At 32.9% G+C, this 21,186-nt stretch overlaps 1 protein-coding gene across 1 annotated transcript in view; it reads right to left on the bottom strand.

Moving 5' to 3' along the window:
- The window catches only part of LOC132715971 (uncharacterized), a 124,020-nt gene that overhangs the window by 20,695 nt on the left and 82,139 nt on the right, over positions 1 to 21,186 (bottom strand). Inside the window, exons 55-70 of the mRNA XM_060699087.1 lie at positions 20,816 to 21,039; positions 18,806 to 18,914; positions 17,350 to 17,498; positions 16,916 to 17,069; positions 16,049 to 16,212; positions 15,187 to 15,286; positions 13,253 to 13,425; positions 12,783 to 12,912; positions 11,682 to 11,842; positions 10,862 to 11,027; positions 7,785 to 7,972; positions 5,886 to 5,994; positions 5,126 to 5,289; positions 4,431 to 4,537; positions 1,541 to 1,608; positions 740 to 891 (exon numbers count right to left, since the gene is read on the bottom strand). Coding sequence (XP_060555070.1) covers positions 740 to 891; positions 1,541 to 1,608; positions 4,431 to 4,537; positions 5,126 to 5,289; positions 5,886 to 5,994; positions 7,785 to 7,972; positions 10,862 to 11,027; positions 11,682 to 11,842; positions 12,783 to 12,912; positions 13,253 to 13,425; positions 15,187 to 15,286; positions 16,049 to 16,212; positions 16,916 to 17,069; positions 17,350 to 17,498; positions 18,806 to 18,914; positions 20,816 to 21,039 — 2,318 coding nt within the window. The remainder of the gene's footprint in view (positions 1 to 739; positions 892 to 1,540; positions 1,609 to 4,430; positions 4,538 to 5,125; positions 5,290 to 5,885; positions 5,995 to 7,784; positions 7,973 to 10,861; positions 11,028 to 11,681; positions 11,843 to 12,782; positions 12,913 to 13,252; positions 13,426 to 15,186; positions 15,287 to 16,048; positions 16,213 to 16,915; positions 17,070 to 17,349; positions 17,499 to 18,805; positions 18,915 to 20,815; positions 21,040 to 21,186) is intronic.

Below are 21,186 nucleotides of genomic sequence, written 5' to 3' on the forward strand. Positions count from 1 at the left end.
TAATTGAATGAGGAAATCGCGCATAGGAATTTGAGTCTGAGTAAATAGCAAATACCATCGTTGTAGTCGAAATAAAATCGTGAAACGTAGTGGACTAAACATTACAGAACCGAGCCCTTTCATTGCTGATGGTGTAATAGGTGCTCATCTGATGCTTTATAAAATACATGTAGTACCCCATTAAATATGTTCCTTTGACAAAAAAAATAATGAAAGATCTCAAAATCTTTAATGTTTTGTAATCGGGGTAGTGTGAAAACTAAATTGCTGACAAAAACAAGAAGTTTACAACTCATTGAATGAAAAATTATCTAAAGGTCTGGCTGATGATTTGAAAGTATGTTTAGCAGGAGATGTGTATGAACATATTAATGATATATGACAATATGCTTTGTTTCAAGGTCAAAATGACCTGTTAATAGTATTATGAGCGTAGATCATATTTGTACACAAATTTCTTAAAATTTCTTTTTTAAAAAACAAACACATATTTATGACTTTTTTAAACGAAAGGCATATATGTAATTATGAAACTGTAATAAATATATAAAATTGTATAGTTTTTGTTTTTATATAAAGATGTTATTATATCTATGACTTGTAACATAAAAAAGTCTTGAATTTTCCAGAATTCTATTGAGAGACCACTTTATTAAGAGACCACTTTTTGGCAGTCCCTTGAGTGGTCTCTTAATACAATGTCGACTGTATGTAGTAAAACAGATTGAATACTGCTTACCATCTTTTGATGAGATTAATTTTGCATCAAAGTTGTTTCTCTGACTAGCTGGAAGGTCTTTTGCCCGTTTTTTCATAATCTGTGGCATGTTTCTAGGCCCCTTCACTGTAGCAGAAATTTCTGTACCAGTTTCATCGTTTTCATCCGCTTCTCTGAAAATAACACAAGGGGTAATATTTAAATCAACACAAGGAAGGTGGGGTGATATGTACATTCCTTTTGAGTATTTTCTTTAATGAACAGTTATACTGTTCATAGTTGAATTGGTATGACAATTTTCCTCGTATTTATTCAAACCAATCTTTATTACTGGAAAATTCTTGTCTTGTTAAAAACATGTGTTACCACATTACAAGCTTAGCAAGAAATACACATAGCCTTAGTGCCAGACAAGAAAGTCAAATGACACTTAATGCCATACAGGAAAAACTTACAGCATTTGGTACAAGACAGGAAATATTTTATGGCATTTGGTGACAGACAAAAAATAGACATGGAATTTGGTGCAAGATAGACAACAAACATGGCATATTAGGTACAATACAGAAAAACAATTGTCATTTGCGTCTTATATACAAGCACCGAGTAGAACCAGATCTTTGGCCATATAAAAAAGTCTGAAGTCCCTGAAAGATTTGAGCCAACATTTGTGAGGGGAGAGTGATTCAATGTCCTGAACTACAACCACTTGGACACTGAGGCGGTCAATGATAAATCACAGGGTTAGGTGCATATCGTTCTTTTTAAAAAAAAAAAAATTTAATACTTTAAAATCAGATCTGCAATTCTCAATATTCTAACCTTTTACGTCTTCCCATTGGAGCAATTTCATTGACTTCAACTGGTCTCCCTTCTGTGATCCATTGTAACTAAAAACAAAAAAAATCAGTATTAGATATTATGCAATTGTGAATTAAAATGAATTTTCAATCATTATAGATGAAAAATGTTCATTAAATTTCTAATTAATCATGATTATCTATTTCAATCATGAAATGAAAATGCTGTTTGCATAGGTCCTTGATAAAGACAAGAAAAAAAGGTATGAATAGCTCCTTGATTAGGTTGAAAATCTGTATTAATAGGTCTTTTGTTTGATTATGCATGGATACTAAAATGAAAGGCTGTCTACTGTTTGTTGATAAGTTTAAAGGAGCTCCACTGAGGCCAAAAAACTTTTTAAAAAAACCCATAAAATTTGAAATGCTTGTGTATATCAAGTGATGCACTTGCTATGGGAAAATCTGCAAAAGATGTGAAAAGTGATAAGCTAACATGTCTAAAACGTTTATGTTAAAAAACTTGTAATTGGAAAAACTTATTCATTTCAGAGGCATGTGCATTTAATTTTGTGTTAGTAGAAGGTATTATTTTCAATTGATAAGTATTTTTATTTTACTGTACATATGTTTATATCGTTTAAGTTCACACAATGACATGTGAAAATTAATATTTCTCACTATGTCATTCACATTACAGGTCTGACAGTGGATTGATGAAATAACTCAAATTAAAAAAGAAAATAGTGGAGAATGACAATCTCCAGGGCTTTTCTATAAAGAGTGTGGAGTGAGAAAGTATATGTGTCTACATAAATAAAACTAGAACTATCACTAAATGTGATTAATACCCCCACAAAACTGCTTCAGAAATGAGGATGTTACTAGTAACAGAATACCTTGTAAAAGAATTGAAATATAGAGTTATGGTTGTGGGCAATTAAAGATAGTTGTGGTTCTTGTATGTTGCATTTCCTTTCAATGTGGTTGGCCATTGATGAAGATTTATTGAATTACTCTGTAATAAGTCCAGAAAGACAAGGAAAAGAAACAAAGGGCAATAACTCTATAAATACTGAAGAGGGAGTTATAGTTCTTGTGCACTGCACTTCCTCTTATTGTGCTTGACCATTGTATGAAGTTGTTTTGAATTCCAACCAGTAAGTTTTAAGTTATGCTCCGGACAAGGAAAAGTATCAAAGGGCAGTAACTCTGTATTTTGTCAAAATGGAGTTATGGCTCTTGTGCACTGCACTTCCTTTTAATGTCCTTGACAACTGTATGAAGTTGTATTGAATTTCAAACAGTAGTTTTCAAATTATGCTCTGGACAAGGAAAAGTAACAAAGGGCAGTAACTCTGTAATTAGTCAAGATGGAGTTATGGTTCTTGTGCACTGCACTTCCTCTCAATGTGCTTAACCATTGTATTAAGTTATAATGAATTCCATCAATTAGTCTTCAAGTTATTGTCTGGACAAAAGAAAGCAATGGAAAAGTAACAAAGGGCAATAACTCTGTAATTACTTTAGATAGAGTTATGGTTATTGTGCACTTCACTTCCCCTTATTGTGTTTGACATATGTATGAAGTTGTTTTGAATTCCAACCAGTAGTTTTTAAGTTATGCCCCGGACACAGAAAAGTAACAAAGGGCAATAACTCTGTAATAAGTCAAGATGGAGTTATGGTTCTTGTGCACTGCACTTCCTCTCAATGCGCTTGACCATAGTATTAAGTTATAATGAATTCCTACAATTAGTCTTCAAGTTATGCTCCGGACAAAAGAAAGCAATGGAAAAGTAACAAAGGGCAATAACTCTGTAATTACTTTAGATAGAGTTATGGTTCTTGTGCACTGCACTTCCCCTTATTGTGTTTGACAATTGTATGAAGTTGTTTTGAATTCCAACCAGTAGTTTTCAAGTTATGCCCAGGACATAGAAAAGTAACAAAGGGCAATAACTCTGTAATTAGTCAAGATAGAGTTATGGCTCTTGTGCACTGCACTTCCTCTCAATGTGCTTGACCATTGTGTGTAGTTATATTGAATTCCAATCATTAGTCTTCAAGTTATGGTCCGGACAAGGAAAATGCAACGGACGTCTGGACCGACCGACCGACCGACTGACCACCAGATGACTCCTATATACCCCCCAAACTTCGTTTTTGGGGGTATAAATATAGGAACAGTAGACTGCAGTCCTATTTCTTTTTTAACAACCCTGATAAAATAGATGTTAAGACAGCTTGCTCTATGTGTTGTTTATCCCCCTATATTTTACAGCCACATAAAGGCTGCTCCCAACAAAAGGCTACTTCCCCTAACTCATCATAGTTATGAGAATGCTATACTTTTCCCCTGAAATGTCCTGTGCACATTCTTCACAAGAACCGTGACTTAACAGCAGCTTACTTATATCAGCTTGAAGTTAATTTAATTGACTGAAATGACAGAAAGCTGTCCCTATAGATCGATGGCTTAACGCAATAAGGGCGTAACTACATTTTTGAAAATTTTACAGTAGAGCAAAAAAAACTCTTTTTCTTGTTTCTGTATATTCCCATTACATTACTTTGTTTTGTGATATGAAAGTATACATTCTAAATATAACTTAGATATAAAACCATTTTTGGAAAAAAATGTAGTTACGCCCTTATTGCGTTAAGCCCTCGAGATGACCTCCACTATGTATCATGAATGTAAAATATTGAATAGAAATTGAAAATTTTATAAAATGTGTGGGTAAATTTCATACTTAGTTGCTAGAATTTGATTTCAGTTTTTCACCCTTTTTCTGATTAATTGTGCTATAATTTTACCCTCTGGCTTCAGAAAGATGAAAATTTTATTTGAAAATTGAAAAAAAAAATCACTGTATTAATTTAACTAATTTGAACAAAAATTTTTTTACCAATGGTAATTTTTCGTCTATATATTTTTTGGCAGCTGGTGAGTCTAAATCATAATAGTCATCATTGAAGTCATCCTTCCGGAAACTAAATGCCACATCATGATCAACTGTAATAAACAAGAGATATATTCTATTATAACAATGCTGATGATTAATTATGATGATGATAAAAATGTCAGCAATAAACCAGCAAAAATTGATGATGATGTCACTGCTGATAATAAATATAAGAGTATTTAATTTGGTTTATACAGAATTTATTTCAGTTCGATTGTGTAGCAAGCTATAAGCTTATAGACACACTTTGGAATCAGTGTTCCTGAAGCCAACCAGTACTGAGCAACGAGTGTAAAGTTTCTTGTTCAAGGAAAAAATGACTTGCCCCTGATTGGGTTTGAACCCATGCGGCTAGTGATCATTAGATTACTTGTCCGATGCATTAACAAATCGGCCATACCACCACTTTAAATTTATCATGTTTCCTTGAATTGTTATATCTCATGCCCTTTCCCAGATTTTGTCCTTTATGTGTGCTATGAGGTTGGTGTTGAAATGCTCCTTACCATATCTATTCCTATATATGGGTTAGAAATTGGGTGTTGGAATGCCTCTTCCAAGATCTAGTCTTAAATATGGGTTAGGAAGTGAATTTTGAAATGCCTTATCAGGAAATCTTTGAAAACTGTTTTACTCACATGCTTCTTCAAAACAAGTCATCCACTGGAATTTGGACACTTCATAGAAATAATTTGCCATGTCTGAGTTAAATTGACCACTCTCAAGTGATTCTACATATCCAGGGCATATTGGAATTGTTTCATGCCATTCTTTAGCTCCATCCACACATCCCTCAAATGTACTGAAATAAATGGGTAAGATATTCACAAAATATTTGATAAAGACTTAACATCATTTACACTTTGTATATTGTAAGGTTATATCTAACCACGCTTTTTACACGAAAAAAAAAAGGTAAAATATTTAATGAAATTCAAAAACAAAAAAAAATTTTAACCCCAAAAAAAAATATGGGATTTTATTTTAAAGGGGGGGCCCTTTTTTGGCCCAGCAAAAAAGGACTTTTTAAAAAAAAGCCATTTTTACAAAAAGCCCAATTTTGGTTTAATTTTCATTTTTTTAAAAAGTGTTTAAAAATCGCAATTGTTGTTAAAAATTATAAGGGGAAATTCCCCCAATGAAAAAAGGGGGGGGCCCAATTTAAGGGGGGGGGGACTTTCTTGGGGCAAATTTCCAAAAAATTACAAAATAAATTTTTTTTTTTTTTTTTTTTTTTTTTTTTTTTTTTTTTTTTTTTTTTTTTTCTATTATAAATATGTTCATACATTTTCATAAATTTGTATAAAAAGACTAGCCTATCGATATAGTAATAACTTATTCACTTTGCAATAAAAATAACGATGTAGTATTAAGTAGGTATAATGGTGATTTACTTACACACATTTGTCCTCTGCATACATGACTAGTGGTGCACATGATGCAGTCACTGACGTCAAGACTGCAGACTCACCCTTACAGTCAAAATCTTCCGCTTTTGCAAAGTCAACTAAAACAAAAAATCAATAAGAAAAATATTTTGAGTAAATTTTTTTCTTCTTTGAGCTACCTGCGGTGTTCTTTTCTATCCTCTTGAAAATTGGTACAGGAACTTACAATTGGGAAATATTTTAGTTGAGAAATTCTGTAAATTTGTTGATTTCTGAAAGGAGGGCTTTTAAATTTGTCCTACACTTGAATAATTTCCCCCTACCATAAGAATAACTTACACTTATTATATATTTCAAAAAGTTATAAAAAAAGGTCCTTCTCAGATTAGGTATTGTTTTGTTTCTAATAATCTAAATTCTACAATGAATTACTCCAGAAATTTATTGCAAAAAGAAATTCAAACACGACCATAAAGACACAAGGGTTAATCAGTAGATACAAAAGAAATTAAACTAGAAATGTGTTCTTAGGACACGGGTGCCCCCACCGCGCCACTGTTTTGTCAATCTTATGACTCTAGGTCAAATATTTTTTGAAAACTAAAAATCTTTTACTAAGTTAAGGGTAAGAACTTTACAAATACTGAATAAATCAACAAGAAAACCCCAAGGTGCATAAGTACACATGCTGACCAACATTCTTGTAAACTTTCAGGCCTACAAGTGAAATACTTTTTGAGCTATGCCTGAACAAGTTGAAAATTGCAAATTTATACTACTGTAAGACAAAAGCAATAACTCTAACAAAACTGAAAAAAAATCCACATGTTAAGTCCCAGGTGCATAGCTTCACAGTGATGTGAATCATTATTCCTGTAAAGTTGGTTGATTCTACTCAAGCACTCAAGGAACAAATAACAACATAATGAAACGGTTTTTACTAAGTCAAGGGAAATAACTCTACAAATACTGGATAAATCCACAAATGAAACCCCAGGTGCAAAACTAAATATGCTGAGCAACCTTCCCGTAAGGTTTAATGACTCTATGTCAAATCCTTTTCCAGTGACATGCGACAAGTTGAAAATTGCAAAAATTTTCTAAGTCAAGGGCAATAAATCTAAAAATACTAAATAAATCTAGACGAAAATGCCCAGGTGCAAAACTACACATGCTGATCAATATTCCTGTAAAGTTTCATGACTCTATGTCAAATCCTTTTTAAATTACATGCGACACAAGTTGAAAATTGCAAAATTTTACTAAGTCAAGGGCAATTACTCTAAAAATACTAAATAAATCTAGACAAAAATACCCAGGTGCACAACTACACATGCTGATAAACATTCCTGTAAAGTTTCATGACTCTAGGTCAAATACTTTTGAGTAACATGCAACACAAGTTGAAAATTGCAAAATTTTACTAAGTCAAGGGCAACAACTCTAAAAATACTAAAAATATCCAGACAAAAATACCCAGATGCACAACAACACATGCTGATCAACATTCCTATACAGTTTCATGACTCTAAGTCAAATACTTTTTGAATTATATGACACAAAAAAGAACGGATGGATGGACAGACGGACAAGGGTAAATGTAAATGCCCGCCACAAAAGTGGGGGCACAAAAAAATATTTAAACAAAGACAATGTATAAACAACATATAAAGATCAATAAATGTATAAAACCTCAGAAAACAAGAATCCACAGAAAACTGGACTTTTGATTAAGCCCGAGCAGGGTTCGGTTTAAAAGACTTTACTACTGTGTATTGTAAAGAAAAGACGTTTAAAAAAAAAGATTATGGTCAGGCCATCAGCTTTATCAGCTTTTAAAGTGAAATCAATTACTGATAATGCAATAGTACTTGTCTAAAAAAAACAAAAGGAGACCAAATTAACTTACCTGGGCATTTATGGAAGACATCTACACTAGTTCCTGGCTTCTCAGCAGGGTCTTCTATAGCTGCAACCATGATTTGTACAAGTTCTGGTAATGTCTCTTTAATATACATGTATGCTTGCCTGAATGTACATACTTGGAATCCTGTTGCAAATATTCCATAAGTACACAGAGTTCCTTGTTGTAAAACACTGAAAACAATTTCAGACATTAAACACATTGGTAATGTAATCAAAGTAAAAATAATGGAATTTTATCAAGGTACAATAAATATTATGGGTTCATTTTGTATGATCTTTTTCGACGGAAAAAAAATTTGGAAAATAAGTGACGGACTTCTAACATTTTTTGTAAAATACATGTATATACATTACATACTACAGTCGGCATCGTACTTGCGTCCACCTTTATTAAGCGACTTTTTTATTAAGCGGCCGCATAAAATCCCTCCCTATGATTTTTACTATATAATTTAATTCCAATAAATGACGATTTTATATCCCGGCCAGCGGCCACTAAATGTCGGCCCAAATGTACAAAATTAAGTGTTAAAGTATCTATTAAACGGCCGTGACAAACAATCGTCCCTACGGGCATTTTCACCTGTGTAATCAGCAATAGGTTTGATGTGTACAAGCAAACAAACAAATATTTTTCATGGTCATTGGTCACAAATAATTGTTGTTTAAAAAATAATTGAATAACAATTGCAATCGTTTCAAAATCGGATTTTCCGATCGTAATATTTATTGTGACATATTTTGTCAGAGCAAGAACGTATCACAACACCGCATTTGCATAGTTTTGTCATGTGCTCAGAGTGATCTCCCTTATTGAAAAAGACGTCGGAACGAGCGAAAAAATGACAGACAACTAATAAGACCGGATAAATTGAATGAGGAAATTGTGCATGGAATTGTGTCTGAGTAAATAGCAAATGTCATCGTTTGTAGTCGAAATAAAATCGTGAAACGTAGTAGACTAAACATTACAGAACAGAGCTGATGGTGTAGGTGCTCATCTGATGCTTTATAAAATACATGTAGTACCCAATTAAATATGACCCTTCCACAAAAAAAGACAAAAAATCCTAGATCTCTGAAAACCTTATTGAATTTGAAATCGGGGTAGTGTGAAAACTAATTGCTGAAAAATTCAAGAAGTTTAAATCTCATTGCATAAAAAATTATAAAAATTATCTGGAGCTCTGGCTGATGATTCGAAAGTATGTTAAGCAGGAAATGTGTATGAACATAGGAAAAATATGTAAGACAATATGCTTTGTTTCATGGTCAAAATGACCTGTAAATAGTATTATGAGCGTAGATCACATTTGTACACAAATTTCTACTAAAAAACAAACACATATAGCATGTATAAATTGATTACTTTTTTTTAAAAAAAAGGCATAAATGTTATTATGAAACTGTAATACATACATAATATTGTACATTTTTTGTTTTTATAAATAGATTTTATTATATCAATGACTTGTAATAAAAAAAGTCTCGAATTTTCCATAATTCTATTGAGAGACCACTTTATTAAGAGACCACTTTTTGGCAGTCCCTTGAGTGGTCTCTTAATACAATGTCGACTGTACATTGTATACTACAATTTTGTATTTGTTCTATTTTGATCTTTGTAAATATAAGTGGATGAGGGAAGTTATCGCTCCATGAAAGTGCCCTGATGTTCCCTGTAAAAACATCGTAAATGATTGACCATAATTGTTTTGTGTTGGACTATTCTCTTATAAATTATAGTTAAAGGTGTCTGGCTGAATTTAAAACACTACATGTTTATAATCTTAATTTTTGTCTTATTATCATAACTTTAATATTACCTAAATACACGACAGGTATAAATCTTTGTTTTCATTTTTTGTTCTTCTTTCAATCAAATAAAACAATTGTATTGAATTGTACATTGTACAATATAATTTCTTGACAGACCATAAGGCATATGTCAACAATTTTATGCAAATAAAATCTGATTTATAAGCTTAGGTTACATTTTAATATAATTGTATCAATAAGGACCCCTGTGTTATAAGTGATCCGTCTAAAAGGCAAGTAAATTAAAACTAGAAATGTGTCCATAGGACACGGATGCCCCTACACGCCACTGTTCTGTCAATCTTATGACTCTAGGTCAAATATTTTTTGGACTACGTGTGCCACAAGTTGAAAACTAAAAATCAACAAAGGGCCATAATTCTGTTTAATTTGGTCGCAGCAAAAATTGCATCCTTTACAACCATCTACACATTAAGGTTGTTCATCCCTGGAAGTTTAAGCAAAATCTGCCATCCGGTTTAAGAGGAGTTGCATTCACAAAATTTCTACATAGTATATAATGAAAAAATCAACAAAGGGCCATAATTCTGTTAAATTTGGTTGCAGCAAAAAGTCATTCCTTTACTGCCATCTACACATTAAGGTTGTTCATCCCTGGAAGTTAAAGCAAAATCTGCCATCCGGTTTAAGAGGAGTTGCATTCACAAAATTTCTACATAGTATATAGTGAAAAAATCAACAAAGGGCCATAATTCTATAAAATTTGGTCGCAGCAAAAATTCCTTCCTTTACTACCATCTACACATTAAGGTTGTTCATCCCTGTAAGTTTAAGCTTAATCTGCCATCCGGTTTAAGAGGAGTTGCATTCACAAAATTTCTACATAGTATATAGTGAAAAAATCAACAAAGGGCCTTTATTCTGTTAAATTTGGTTGCAGCAAAAATTCCTTCCTTTACTACCATCTACACATTAAGGTTGTTTATCCCTGTAAGTTTAAGCAAAATCTGCCATCCGGTTTAAGAGGAGTTGCGTTCACAAGAATTCGAGAAGTCGAACGGACTGACGGACGGACGGACAAGTGCAACGCTATATGCTCCCACATTGTGGAGGCATAAAAAAAACTAGAACACAGCGAGTCGGATGTGTCGCCTTGTGAACAGAATAGCTGTCACTTCACAACTCTGACAAAAATAACCCCATATATGTTGCCTTTTTCAAGGGGACACAACAAACAACAAAAAGCAACATACATAATATGTAAAGAAATGATGTACTTACTCACAAACCAATGACCCTTTATCGGAATTGTATGGTTTTATGAATTGTGGTTCTTGTAGATAGAGAACACTTTGAAGGTTATAAAGACATGTTCGTATAATATCCTCTCCCTTTGTCACTGCTATAAAATGTATGGCGCTCTGACAGGCATTTTCAGCAGTTTCCACTAAAAATACAAAGCCATTTTTATCCCTTAGTTCAAACAGAGTCTGCAATTTTCTTATTATTATGTTGTAATTACTGCTTCCGAGGATCACACTTTATTCAGATTTTTAAAGGCCCATCATTTCAGAGAAAAGTTTTTATTTCTCAAAATCTGTTTATTATTTGCATGGTACATTAACAAAAATCCAAAAATTTAATGTATGCATCAAGCAATTACCTTATTTACCATCTTTGGTTTCTAATGCATTTTGGCAATTAGTACAGTTCTTGTGAATTGGTATTTCGTATGGATGTCAAAATTATAACTACTTTGCTTTTATGACAAATAATTTCACACTTTACCTTCAGGTGATAGGCATTGAACATGCTCTAAACAATTATCAAAACAACATTATAAAACCGATGCTGAACATTCTAATATTCAGGTCACATCCAAATAGAACATGACAATGTCATATGGTAAAAAACATACTTATAATCCTGCCTAGAACTTTTAATGAAGCAAGATTAAAACTGCTAATACTCTTAATCAAATACAATAAGTTCTTTTTATTGTTCTACAATACTCTGGAATTAAAATATCCCAACATTTGTAAATTGTACACATGTATAATAAAAGTTTCATTTTCCATTTCCAATAAGTTTATATGCTTACTTATGCAGCCTCCCATAGATCCTCCTGGTTCAATAACAGACGAGATAGTCTTGTATTCAGTACTCATCTTTAAGATACTCTTCTCCAAGACTTTATACTGGCAAGTTATGTCCTCTTTCTCTAACAATGTCCTCACACACTCAACAGCTTGATAAAGTGAGCTGAAATAATTAATGAGGTTCCTTGTCTATATGTGATGAATTGAGTTATGAGGAGGTGACAGAAATATGTGAATATCTTTTTAGTCAGTACATTCATATATCGCTGTTATATAATACTGCATGTTTTGTGACGCCGCTTTTCATTGGGTTATCATGGATGTTTATATAGTTTTATATAAATGCCTGCTAGCTGCCAATTTATGAAGAGATCACATTTATTTCCTAAAAAAAAAAAGGTAAAGAGGCTTTGGTTTTATATGCAGACAACTGTTTATATAGGGGCATTAATAAGCTGTCAGGAATCTTTAAAACTGATAGCGTTTATCATTTCCGGTACAAGTGGGCACCCATTTACAACCAATAACCTTTGGTAAACTAGCTGGACTGCCTCATAATTTAAAAAAATCCATATTTTATACTAAAATTGCCTTTGGGTAATTATAGACAATGCCAAAATTCAATGCTGGACAAGGCCATTTCACAAATTCAGTAGCTTCCAATAAATTATGTTCTTTATATAACTTCCATGGTCACAAATTAAGACTCGTTCACAACAATTCTATTGGTTTTAAGTCACTAAAACACTGTTATAGTCAAAAACATGATGTACTAGTATCTAGAATGAGCCATCAACCTTTTGTAAGTGAGCTGGATAATTTGGAAAACAACAAAAAAAGCTTTATCATTTTCACACGAGGGCTTTTGTCTGCCCGACCAGAGGACTTATGTCTGGGAGGGCTTTTGTCCTACACTTGGATAATTGGATAATTTGCCCCTATAAAAGAATTCAAAATAAGTCACCACTTGACTACAGAGGCCAGAACTATTCAAAAATGATAATATGACTAAAATTATCATATACTACCTACATCCCATATCACTTGGCTATGGAAAAAAAACACAAAAAAACAAACACATAATAATAATGATGATAACTTACGGACAGCCCCCAGTTGTTGCCTCTATGATGTATGTAAAACATTGGGAAAATCTCAGCTTGTAGTAAACATAGTTCTGATTCTCACAAATACTTGTAGGTTCTGCTGGTCCCAGATACTGCATTTCAGATGCTAGAACAACAAAAACAAAAGATTTGCCTTTTATATGTGCCAAAGGTAACAAAAAACTCAATGTTTGCATTGTAGGTTATTCTTCATATCAAACATCTAATCTCTGGGCCATTTTTATTCAAAGAGAACAATTTTTAAAAGCTTTTTCAAATAGTGATCCATATATAGGGCCACTTTTGTCCCTTAGGCATTTTACCTAAAAAATCTTTTGTAGAGAACCACTCAGCAATGCCAAAATTTAAAAATAGCTGTGTTGTGGGCAATGTACTTCAAGAGAAGAAGATTTAAATGTGTTTTCCTTTTGTAAGACTATGTAAAGAAAATGGAAAACAATAATCACCTAAACATTCTGCAAAATTTTCCTTATTTAACCATTCCAAGTATTTTTGTCCATATTCTAGGAATCGTTTGTCTGTCATAAACATTTCCTTTAACTTGTCCATTGTACATTCATGTTTTTCAGACCATGTCTTCAAATATGTCTCTATACACTGCATCTCTTGATGTAGCATCCTAAACGGCAAAGAGTAAAAAAAAAAATCCATAAGTATTTATAATGCTTTTTTCAACTTCAAATACTTTTATTAACCCTCTTAGAGTATTGGTGGCCTCAGAATCTACCAATGTGACCATTGCAGACATAAATCAGCCAATACGTCCATGCCATCTGATCATGGTCGGCACTGTTCGCTATTCAGTCAGTTTTTTATTCTGAAATTTTCTCTAAACAAGAGCCGGTTGAACCGGGTGATGCTCCCCAAATAGGTTTTGGACACAGGTAGGTATACCTCTTGTAGTGTCAGAATTATGTCACAGACAAAGTTCAAAGTGTAAAAACAACCCAAATGTTGTGCATGACACATTGTCTCAATATGGTGATCATTTCTGTGAAATAGTTGTAAAATCAGACTTCAAATAAGGAAGTTATGGGCTAGACACGATTTTGCTGCAAGGTCATGCTGTGACCTTGACCTTCAAGGTAGCAACCCAAATGTTGCATGTGACACGTCAATTCAATATGGTGATCATCCCTGTGAAATAGTTGTTAAATCCGACTTCAAGGAACGAAGTTACTGGCCGAACGCGATTTTGCTGCAAGGTCATGCTGTGACCTTGACCTTCAAGATAGCAACCCAAATGTTGCGCGCGACACATCATCTCAATATTGTGATCATTTCTGTAAAATATTTTTAAAATCTGACTTCAAATAACAAAGTTATGGGCCGGACAAGATTTTGCTGCAAGGTCATGCTGTGACCTTGACCTTCAAAGTAGCGACCCAAATGTTGGGCGCGACACGTTGTCTTAATATGGTGATCATTTCTGTGAAATAGTTTTAAAATCCGACTTCAAATAATGAAGTTATGGGCTGGACATGATTTTGCTGCAAGGTCATGCTGTGACCTTGTCCTTCAAAGTAGCGACCCAAATGTTGCGTGTGACACGAAGTCTTAATATGGTGATCATTTCTGTGAAATAGTTTTAAAATCTGACTTCAAATAATGAAGTTATGGGCTGGACAGGATTTTGCTGCAAGGTCATGCTGTGACCTTGACCTTCAAGGTAGCGACCCAAATGTTGGGTGCGACACGTCGTCTCAATATGGTGATCATTTCTGTGAAATAGTTTTAAAATCCGACTTCAAATAATGAAGTTATGGGCTGGACAGGATTTTGCTGCAAGGTCATGCTGTGACCTTGACCTTCAAGGTAGCGACCCAAATATTGCGCGCAACACATCATCTCAATATGGTTATCATTTCTGGGAAATAGTTTTAAAATCCTACTTCAAATAAAGAAGTTACAGACCGGACACGATTTTGATGCAAGGTCATGCTGTGACCTTGACCTTCAAGGTAGCGACCCAAATGTTGCGCGCGACACGTCGTCTCAATATGGTGATCATTTCTGTGAAATAGTTTTAAAATCCGACTTCATATTACTACGTTATGGGCCGGACACGAATTGGGACTATATGCTCCCCCGAAATTTTTCGGGGAGCATAAAAACCGATAAATGCCTTGTAAAGAAGCAGGATGATCTGTACTAGGATATAATATTTTAATATAATAAAGATCAAAAACATTTTCAACTATTCTCGGTTGTTAATTCAGACAAGCAGACGACAAACTAGTCTGTTTTCTATTTGACACATACCTGCTATCTAGGATATTTTAACCTAAATTGTATCTACCTGTAAATCCTTTCTTTACACCACACCCTCTACCATACCTCCCTAAATGTTATAATTAAATAAAAACTCATATGTACTTACCCACATGCCTCACCCTGAGACACAGTTGCCATACTATTCATGCTCCGCCCACATTTTGTTGTGAAAATGTGGAAAACATTTGGTGGTAAGCAGAATTCACCTAAGGATTGAAAAATTAAAATCAATGAGCTATGTATGGCTTAAGAGTAAAACAATCCATAAATCCATGGAGTATGGTTCAAGAGAAAAACAATCCATAAATCCATGGAGTATGGTTCAAGAGAAAAACAGTCCATAATATCCATGGACAAAGGCTAGAAGAAAACAACGCATTAAAGCCACAGGCTTTTAGTACCTGTGATAAAGAAAATATAGTGTTTTTTTTATATATATGATCACGAAAATATCCATCATTCCTATAAGGTTTGTCCTTTACAAATGATCTGCATTCTGTTTCATTTCTGCTCTCTCTTTTTATTTTCTCAGTTAAGCACTGTTCAGCAGCGTCCTATACTATACAGTCAATACAATACTGCCTATTCTATTCGAATTGTTCTGAAATCACTGTACTTATGCTTTTCTTCTTTTTTCTGCTGTCTCCAAAGGTAACAATGGAAAAAGTATAGAAGAAATAAATGAGCCAGACATATAATCAGCAACAAATCGTTAAAATTACCCCCTTAACTATAACCTTAAGCCTTCAGTTTCATAAAAAATGTATTCAGTATTATAATAGATTATTTTTCTTTCATTAAACTTATCAACATTAAAGATTTAACAGAAAAAAAACACTTAGTACAAGAATCATTTTCACATATAAAATAAATTTTTACAATATTATTCGTTAAAGTTATATAAAACTTTTGGATAAAAAAAGAAAAGAAGAAAGGTTCATAACAATGCAGTGACTGTTTTAACTTACATTCTTCCAGCGCAACTTTTTTAGATTCGAAAAAGTCATGTTCAGTATCTATCATTAATGTGAGGCTAAGTTTAACATCTGCTTCAGCTTCACAGGACAGGTACTGATCTTTAAACTTCTGTATCAACACAGTTTGAACGCAAGCCTCCATTGATAGAGCATAGCTGGAAAAAAAACAACAGTAACAAACAAACATGTACAATTTTAGATAACAGAAATTTTCAGTTATATTTTTGCACAAAGAAGATGAATAATAATAATAATCATCATATATGAAATCCATGTTGTATCCAATGCTTATTTTATTATTTGTTTCTTATCATTTTTTCAAGGGGGTGGAGGGGGTAAGGGGCCTAGGGGTGGGAGGTAGTTGTCGTACACATAATTTTTTTATCTGACAACTAAGGGGTTTAAACCTGTCTTTTCAAGGAGCAGACTATCTTATCAATTACTCTACAGCCTCTTCTGCATTAGACATGTTAGAAGACAAATATATTCATTGTTGTTAAAACAAGCAGCTCAAAATATTTTAAATTTAAAGTGAAGTCCGACTTTAAAATGAGTTAATTCAGTAGAATTCACTGGTCTACTGGAGGCCTCTTTGTAGAGGTTACTCTGTACATGCTGGTTAGAATAATTCTTTTCTGTTTAAAAAAGATGCACTGCTCTGTGATATGTGAATATAAAAAGGGTTATCCCTTAAAAATGTCACAGACAGGTAGCTACCCTTTCTTCAATTATTTTTTATTTCAACGATGAAATTTGCAATGGAATTTTCAAAATGTAAAACAGGAAGTAGATCTATTTTTAAAAGCTTAAGCAGATCAACCTGGGACGGAACTTTTACAAAATGAGCATTTAATATACCTGCAAACAAGGTCTTTCCTTCCTGTCACCATGGATATGACAGAATATTCTGAACTACATTCATATTTGGCCACCATTTTCATAGCTGTAACATCTTTACATGGGTTTGTAACTGATACTGTCCCACCGATGGGGAAAAAGTTGAAAAAATTTCCTGCAATAATTAATGATTTTTTCATTATAAGTGTTTCATATTTAGTGTAATTATGTTGTTTCTATGTTAATTTAATAGAAAAACTTTTCTGTCATTACTTAGTACTGCTTGGTTCCAGGAACAGATTCAAGAGTGTTTAGTTATACAACACAATCAAAATAAAGTATTACAAACTAAACTAATCTATGTGTCTGACAACGAAAATGCTCATCTGAACAAAAACAAGATTTTAATTTTTGAAATTAACAAAAACAAGAATATTTAAAGATACTTTACTGACCTTTGATGCATGGTTTAAATGTTTTTTCTTCAAGCTTTAGGAGAGGTAATATAAATTTTTCAAAATTTGTCCTAAAATTGTTCCATGGACAATTGGTGTTTGAAAATTCAAATTGGAGGGCTATACAATTCAACATGTCATTGTAGGCACTGAAAAACAAAACAAAAACATTCTATCTGAGGCAAGCACAATCAAACAAAAATAAATTCTGTATAAACAAACAAATAATGTGTGGTGACTTACACAGCTATGTATATGCTATTTAATTTTGAAAAAGAATACTTCCAAAATATCTGTATGAAGGAAATATTAATGTAAATACATTGTACATGTATATTTCCTTAACAGTGAATGGCACATGCACAATAAAATTTCTGAATGATTAAAAACCCTACTTAAAATAGGAGCATAATTTTTGTTTTGGAACATTTTATCCTGTTTTCATACAATATTTGCAGTGTTGAATAACAGAGACCTCTTTTATGAATCAACCATAAGATTTTAGTAACTTTATAACCTTACTATTAATAAATCTTATAAAAATAAAATATTTCATTGCATATTACTTTATAGCCTTTGATGTTTCATTTCAATTGTAATGAAAAAATATGAAATTCATAGCAGGCATATTTAGATAATTTGCATATAAAAATTTCATTTTTACTTAAAGAGCAAAAATTTCTATACATACAAATTTTTTTAGGAATCAAAAATCATTTGATCAATCTAAATAATCATCTAATCATATCAGAAAAAAATCTTGTGGACAACAAAAGTCATTCATTTGCCTAAAAAAATTCAATTTTGGCTGACAAGCATTGTTTAAGTATAATAAAGATGGTTTTTTATTAATTGGTGGTTTCCCTAAAAGAAGTCAATTTGCATCTCGTCATCAATCAAAACACAGCATGAAACTATTTATAAACAATTAAACAGGAAGATTATTAGTAACAGAATGTTCCAAAAGTTATCTTTATTAAGAAATAGTCTGCTGCCCAAGTTAGTTTTATTTGAATTCAATCTACAACTAAAATTACCCGGTAGATTTAAGCTGCATGTCACAAGATGAGCCAAAATATTTCATAAAATTACACTTGAGAAAGATGATTCTTATAACAGTATAAAGATTTAAGATTCAAGGAATAACTTGCATGTTATGTGTGATTAAGGGCTGATTTTTAAGTATTTATCATCATATTTCTACTGCAATGCACTAAGGGCTATTTTTGCTTATTTTCCCCTTTTTAGTAACCCACATGGTTTGCAAGTGCTGTTTGAAATATGTTAATCTTTTTTTTGTTCAATCCACAATATTTTACATTTAAATACATGTTTTTAAGTTTGTTTTTTTTTTTATGAAAATTTGCAAAAATCTGAAGGCATGCTGCTTTAAGACTGCAAATAATCATTGAAAAAAGTTTGTGACTAATTTATATCCAGGAATTCATTGATTTACCTGCATCTTTTACTAGGACTGTTGGCAAGACCCTGAAGTTTCCGTAGAACTGATCCACAAATGTCCTTTTCTGCTCGTTTAGCTATCAGGACATCATCAAGACAAGGTTCTGTAATCATAAAATTCACCTCTTATATCTCTAGATTCTAAATCAACTAATCATACTGTATTCCTAGAAATGTTCGCGGAGACAAACTTTCGCGGATATGTAGTAACCGCGAATTCCGCGAATGTTAAGTCGCTACGGTCTAAATTGCAGTTTTTGGAGGTTACGTTTTTGATGCATGACCTTGCCTGTTGGGTGCTTTTAATTATTTTATTTTTTGACAAGTCGCGCCTAAAGCGCAATGTTACTCGATACATGTTCATGTAGTCGAACAAGGACGGTTGTTCCGTGAACACTTTCATATTTCCTTACCTTTTCATTATGTTATTAAGTAAGATTTAGTCAGACCCGTTAGCTTTTATTCTCATTTGAGTCATAACTGACTTTATCTCCAAAATGTCGATACATATTTTTTTACACATTATCGGACTGTACATAGCTTTCATTATAACAACATCAATGTAGCACTTGATCGCTATTGTACTTTTAACAAAGGATTACACCTACTCCAAGCAAATGAAATCCAAGTCATTCAATGTTCGCAAACTGTAAATGTGTTTGTCAACGCCGTGACTAGCAAATAACGTCAATAAGCATGTTAATTGATATTTTCTTTTTCAGCGTGAAAACTAGTATCAATAACATACATAAATAATTCTGTACACATTTCTCTAACATCTTTCTTTATATGTTGTTTTGTGTAAGTAGATTATAATAAATATTCTGCACTTTTTATGTTATATTTGGTTGAAGCTAGAAATGTTCGCGGATTTGTTATAAGTGACATATTCGCGGCTATAAAGATTCCCGGAATCATGCTTACCGCGAAAACCGCTAACTTAAAATGCGCGAAATCTTTTCTAGGAATACAGTATTCAAATTGAGTAAAATATATAAAGCCCCTCCAACAGCCAAACGTTTAAAGTTAATAGTCTCTTTTCTTAGATAATGATTTGGCTTTGACTTAAAAGCTTCTTACAAAATGTCAGGGCTTCCATTAGTGGAAGTTTGGGAGTCATTTACTGCTTGTGTTGGGCTTGTGACTTCCAAAATATAATGCTTTTCCTTCTTTACCCACATAGTGTGACCTCCAATGTCCTCTGACTTCCAAATTTTAAAACTTAATGGAAGCCCATTGATGTTTCATGTTAAACATACTGTTGCATCAAAACAGACAATTCTAACAGTCAGACATATGATGTTTAACACTAAGATGAGCTCTAAAATAGTACCTTCGATCTACACTCATGACTCTGAGTCAAGAACAGGTGTGTCAAATATAACTTCAAATGCTGTACATGTAATAAGTGAATGATGGTCCAGAGAAATAGTTTATTCCAACTCTTAATATTTGACCTTGACCATTTTTCTAAACACATTCTTCCTGTGATTGACATCAAGAACATTAATTTTGTACTTGGTTTTTTGTAAATTCCCTATATATTTTGTTTGTTAAGTTTGGTTTTATGGTGCACCAAGACAATTTAGGTCATATGGCGCTGCAACATGAAAGAAGATTTCAGCTAACCTTGGGTGTTACAAACTTAAAGCAACAACAGGGGTCAAAACCACCTCACCTGGAGCTAGAAATGCAAAGACTCCGGTAATTAGAACCCATTTAGTCACCTCTTATAATCATACAGTGATAAACAGTGGCTGTAATTCTAATGCCTCAACTCTTAAAGGCAACCCCTCTGCCACACTAACATTATAAATATACCAATTAATGTTTGACCTATAACACCTTTGTAAGACCTTGACCTTTTGAGTGTTCAATCTGGGTTATTTTTTGTGCAAGCAAGGTACTGTTACAATCTAATTAAAGCAAAATATATCCATGTATGACAAATTGTAATGGAATTACAGATTCCACTTGTTGAAACATTTCAATCAAAAGCACTTACTTTTTTCAATCTGGACCGAATTCTCTGGTACAGCAACATCCTCAAAAACACCTTTCTCTTGAAGCTTCTTTGCTAAGTTTGATACTTCATTAGCCATTTTCCTGAGCAAAGTTGTCGCTATTTGTTGACCAGCTTCCTGTATGTCATCTGTCTGTATGTCTGCTTCTATTGATATCTGATCCTTACTCACAGTAAACATGATAATTATTTGTATACTTCCCTCCCTGAAAAATAACAACTTCAATAAAAATTGTCTATTATGAGCACTATTTGGGGATTAAAGTTACTAAACTTTCCACACAAATTCACCTAATTACAGTCTCTTTTAAAGGGACCATAACAATTTGAAATTTTGCAGGAAAAATGTTTCT

This window comes from Ruditapes philippinarum, unplaced genomic scaffold (assembly GCF_026571515.1).
Source record: "Ruditapes philippinarum isolate M1 unplaced genomic scaffold, ASM2657151v2 ctg163_1_1_1_1, whole genome shotgun sequence".
NCBI lineage: Eukaryota > Metazoa > Mollusca > Bivalvia > Venerida > Veneridae > Ruditapes > Ruditapes philippinarum.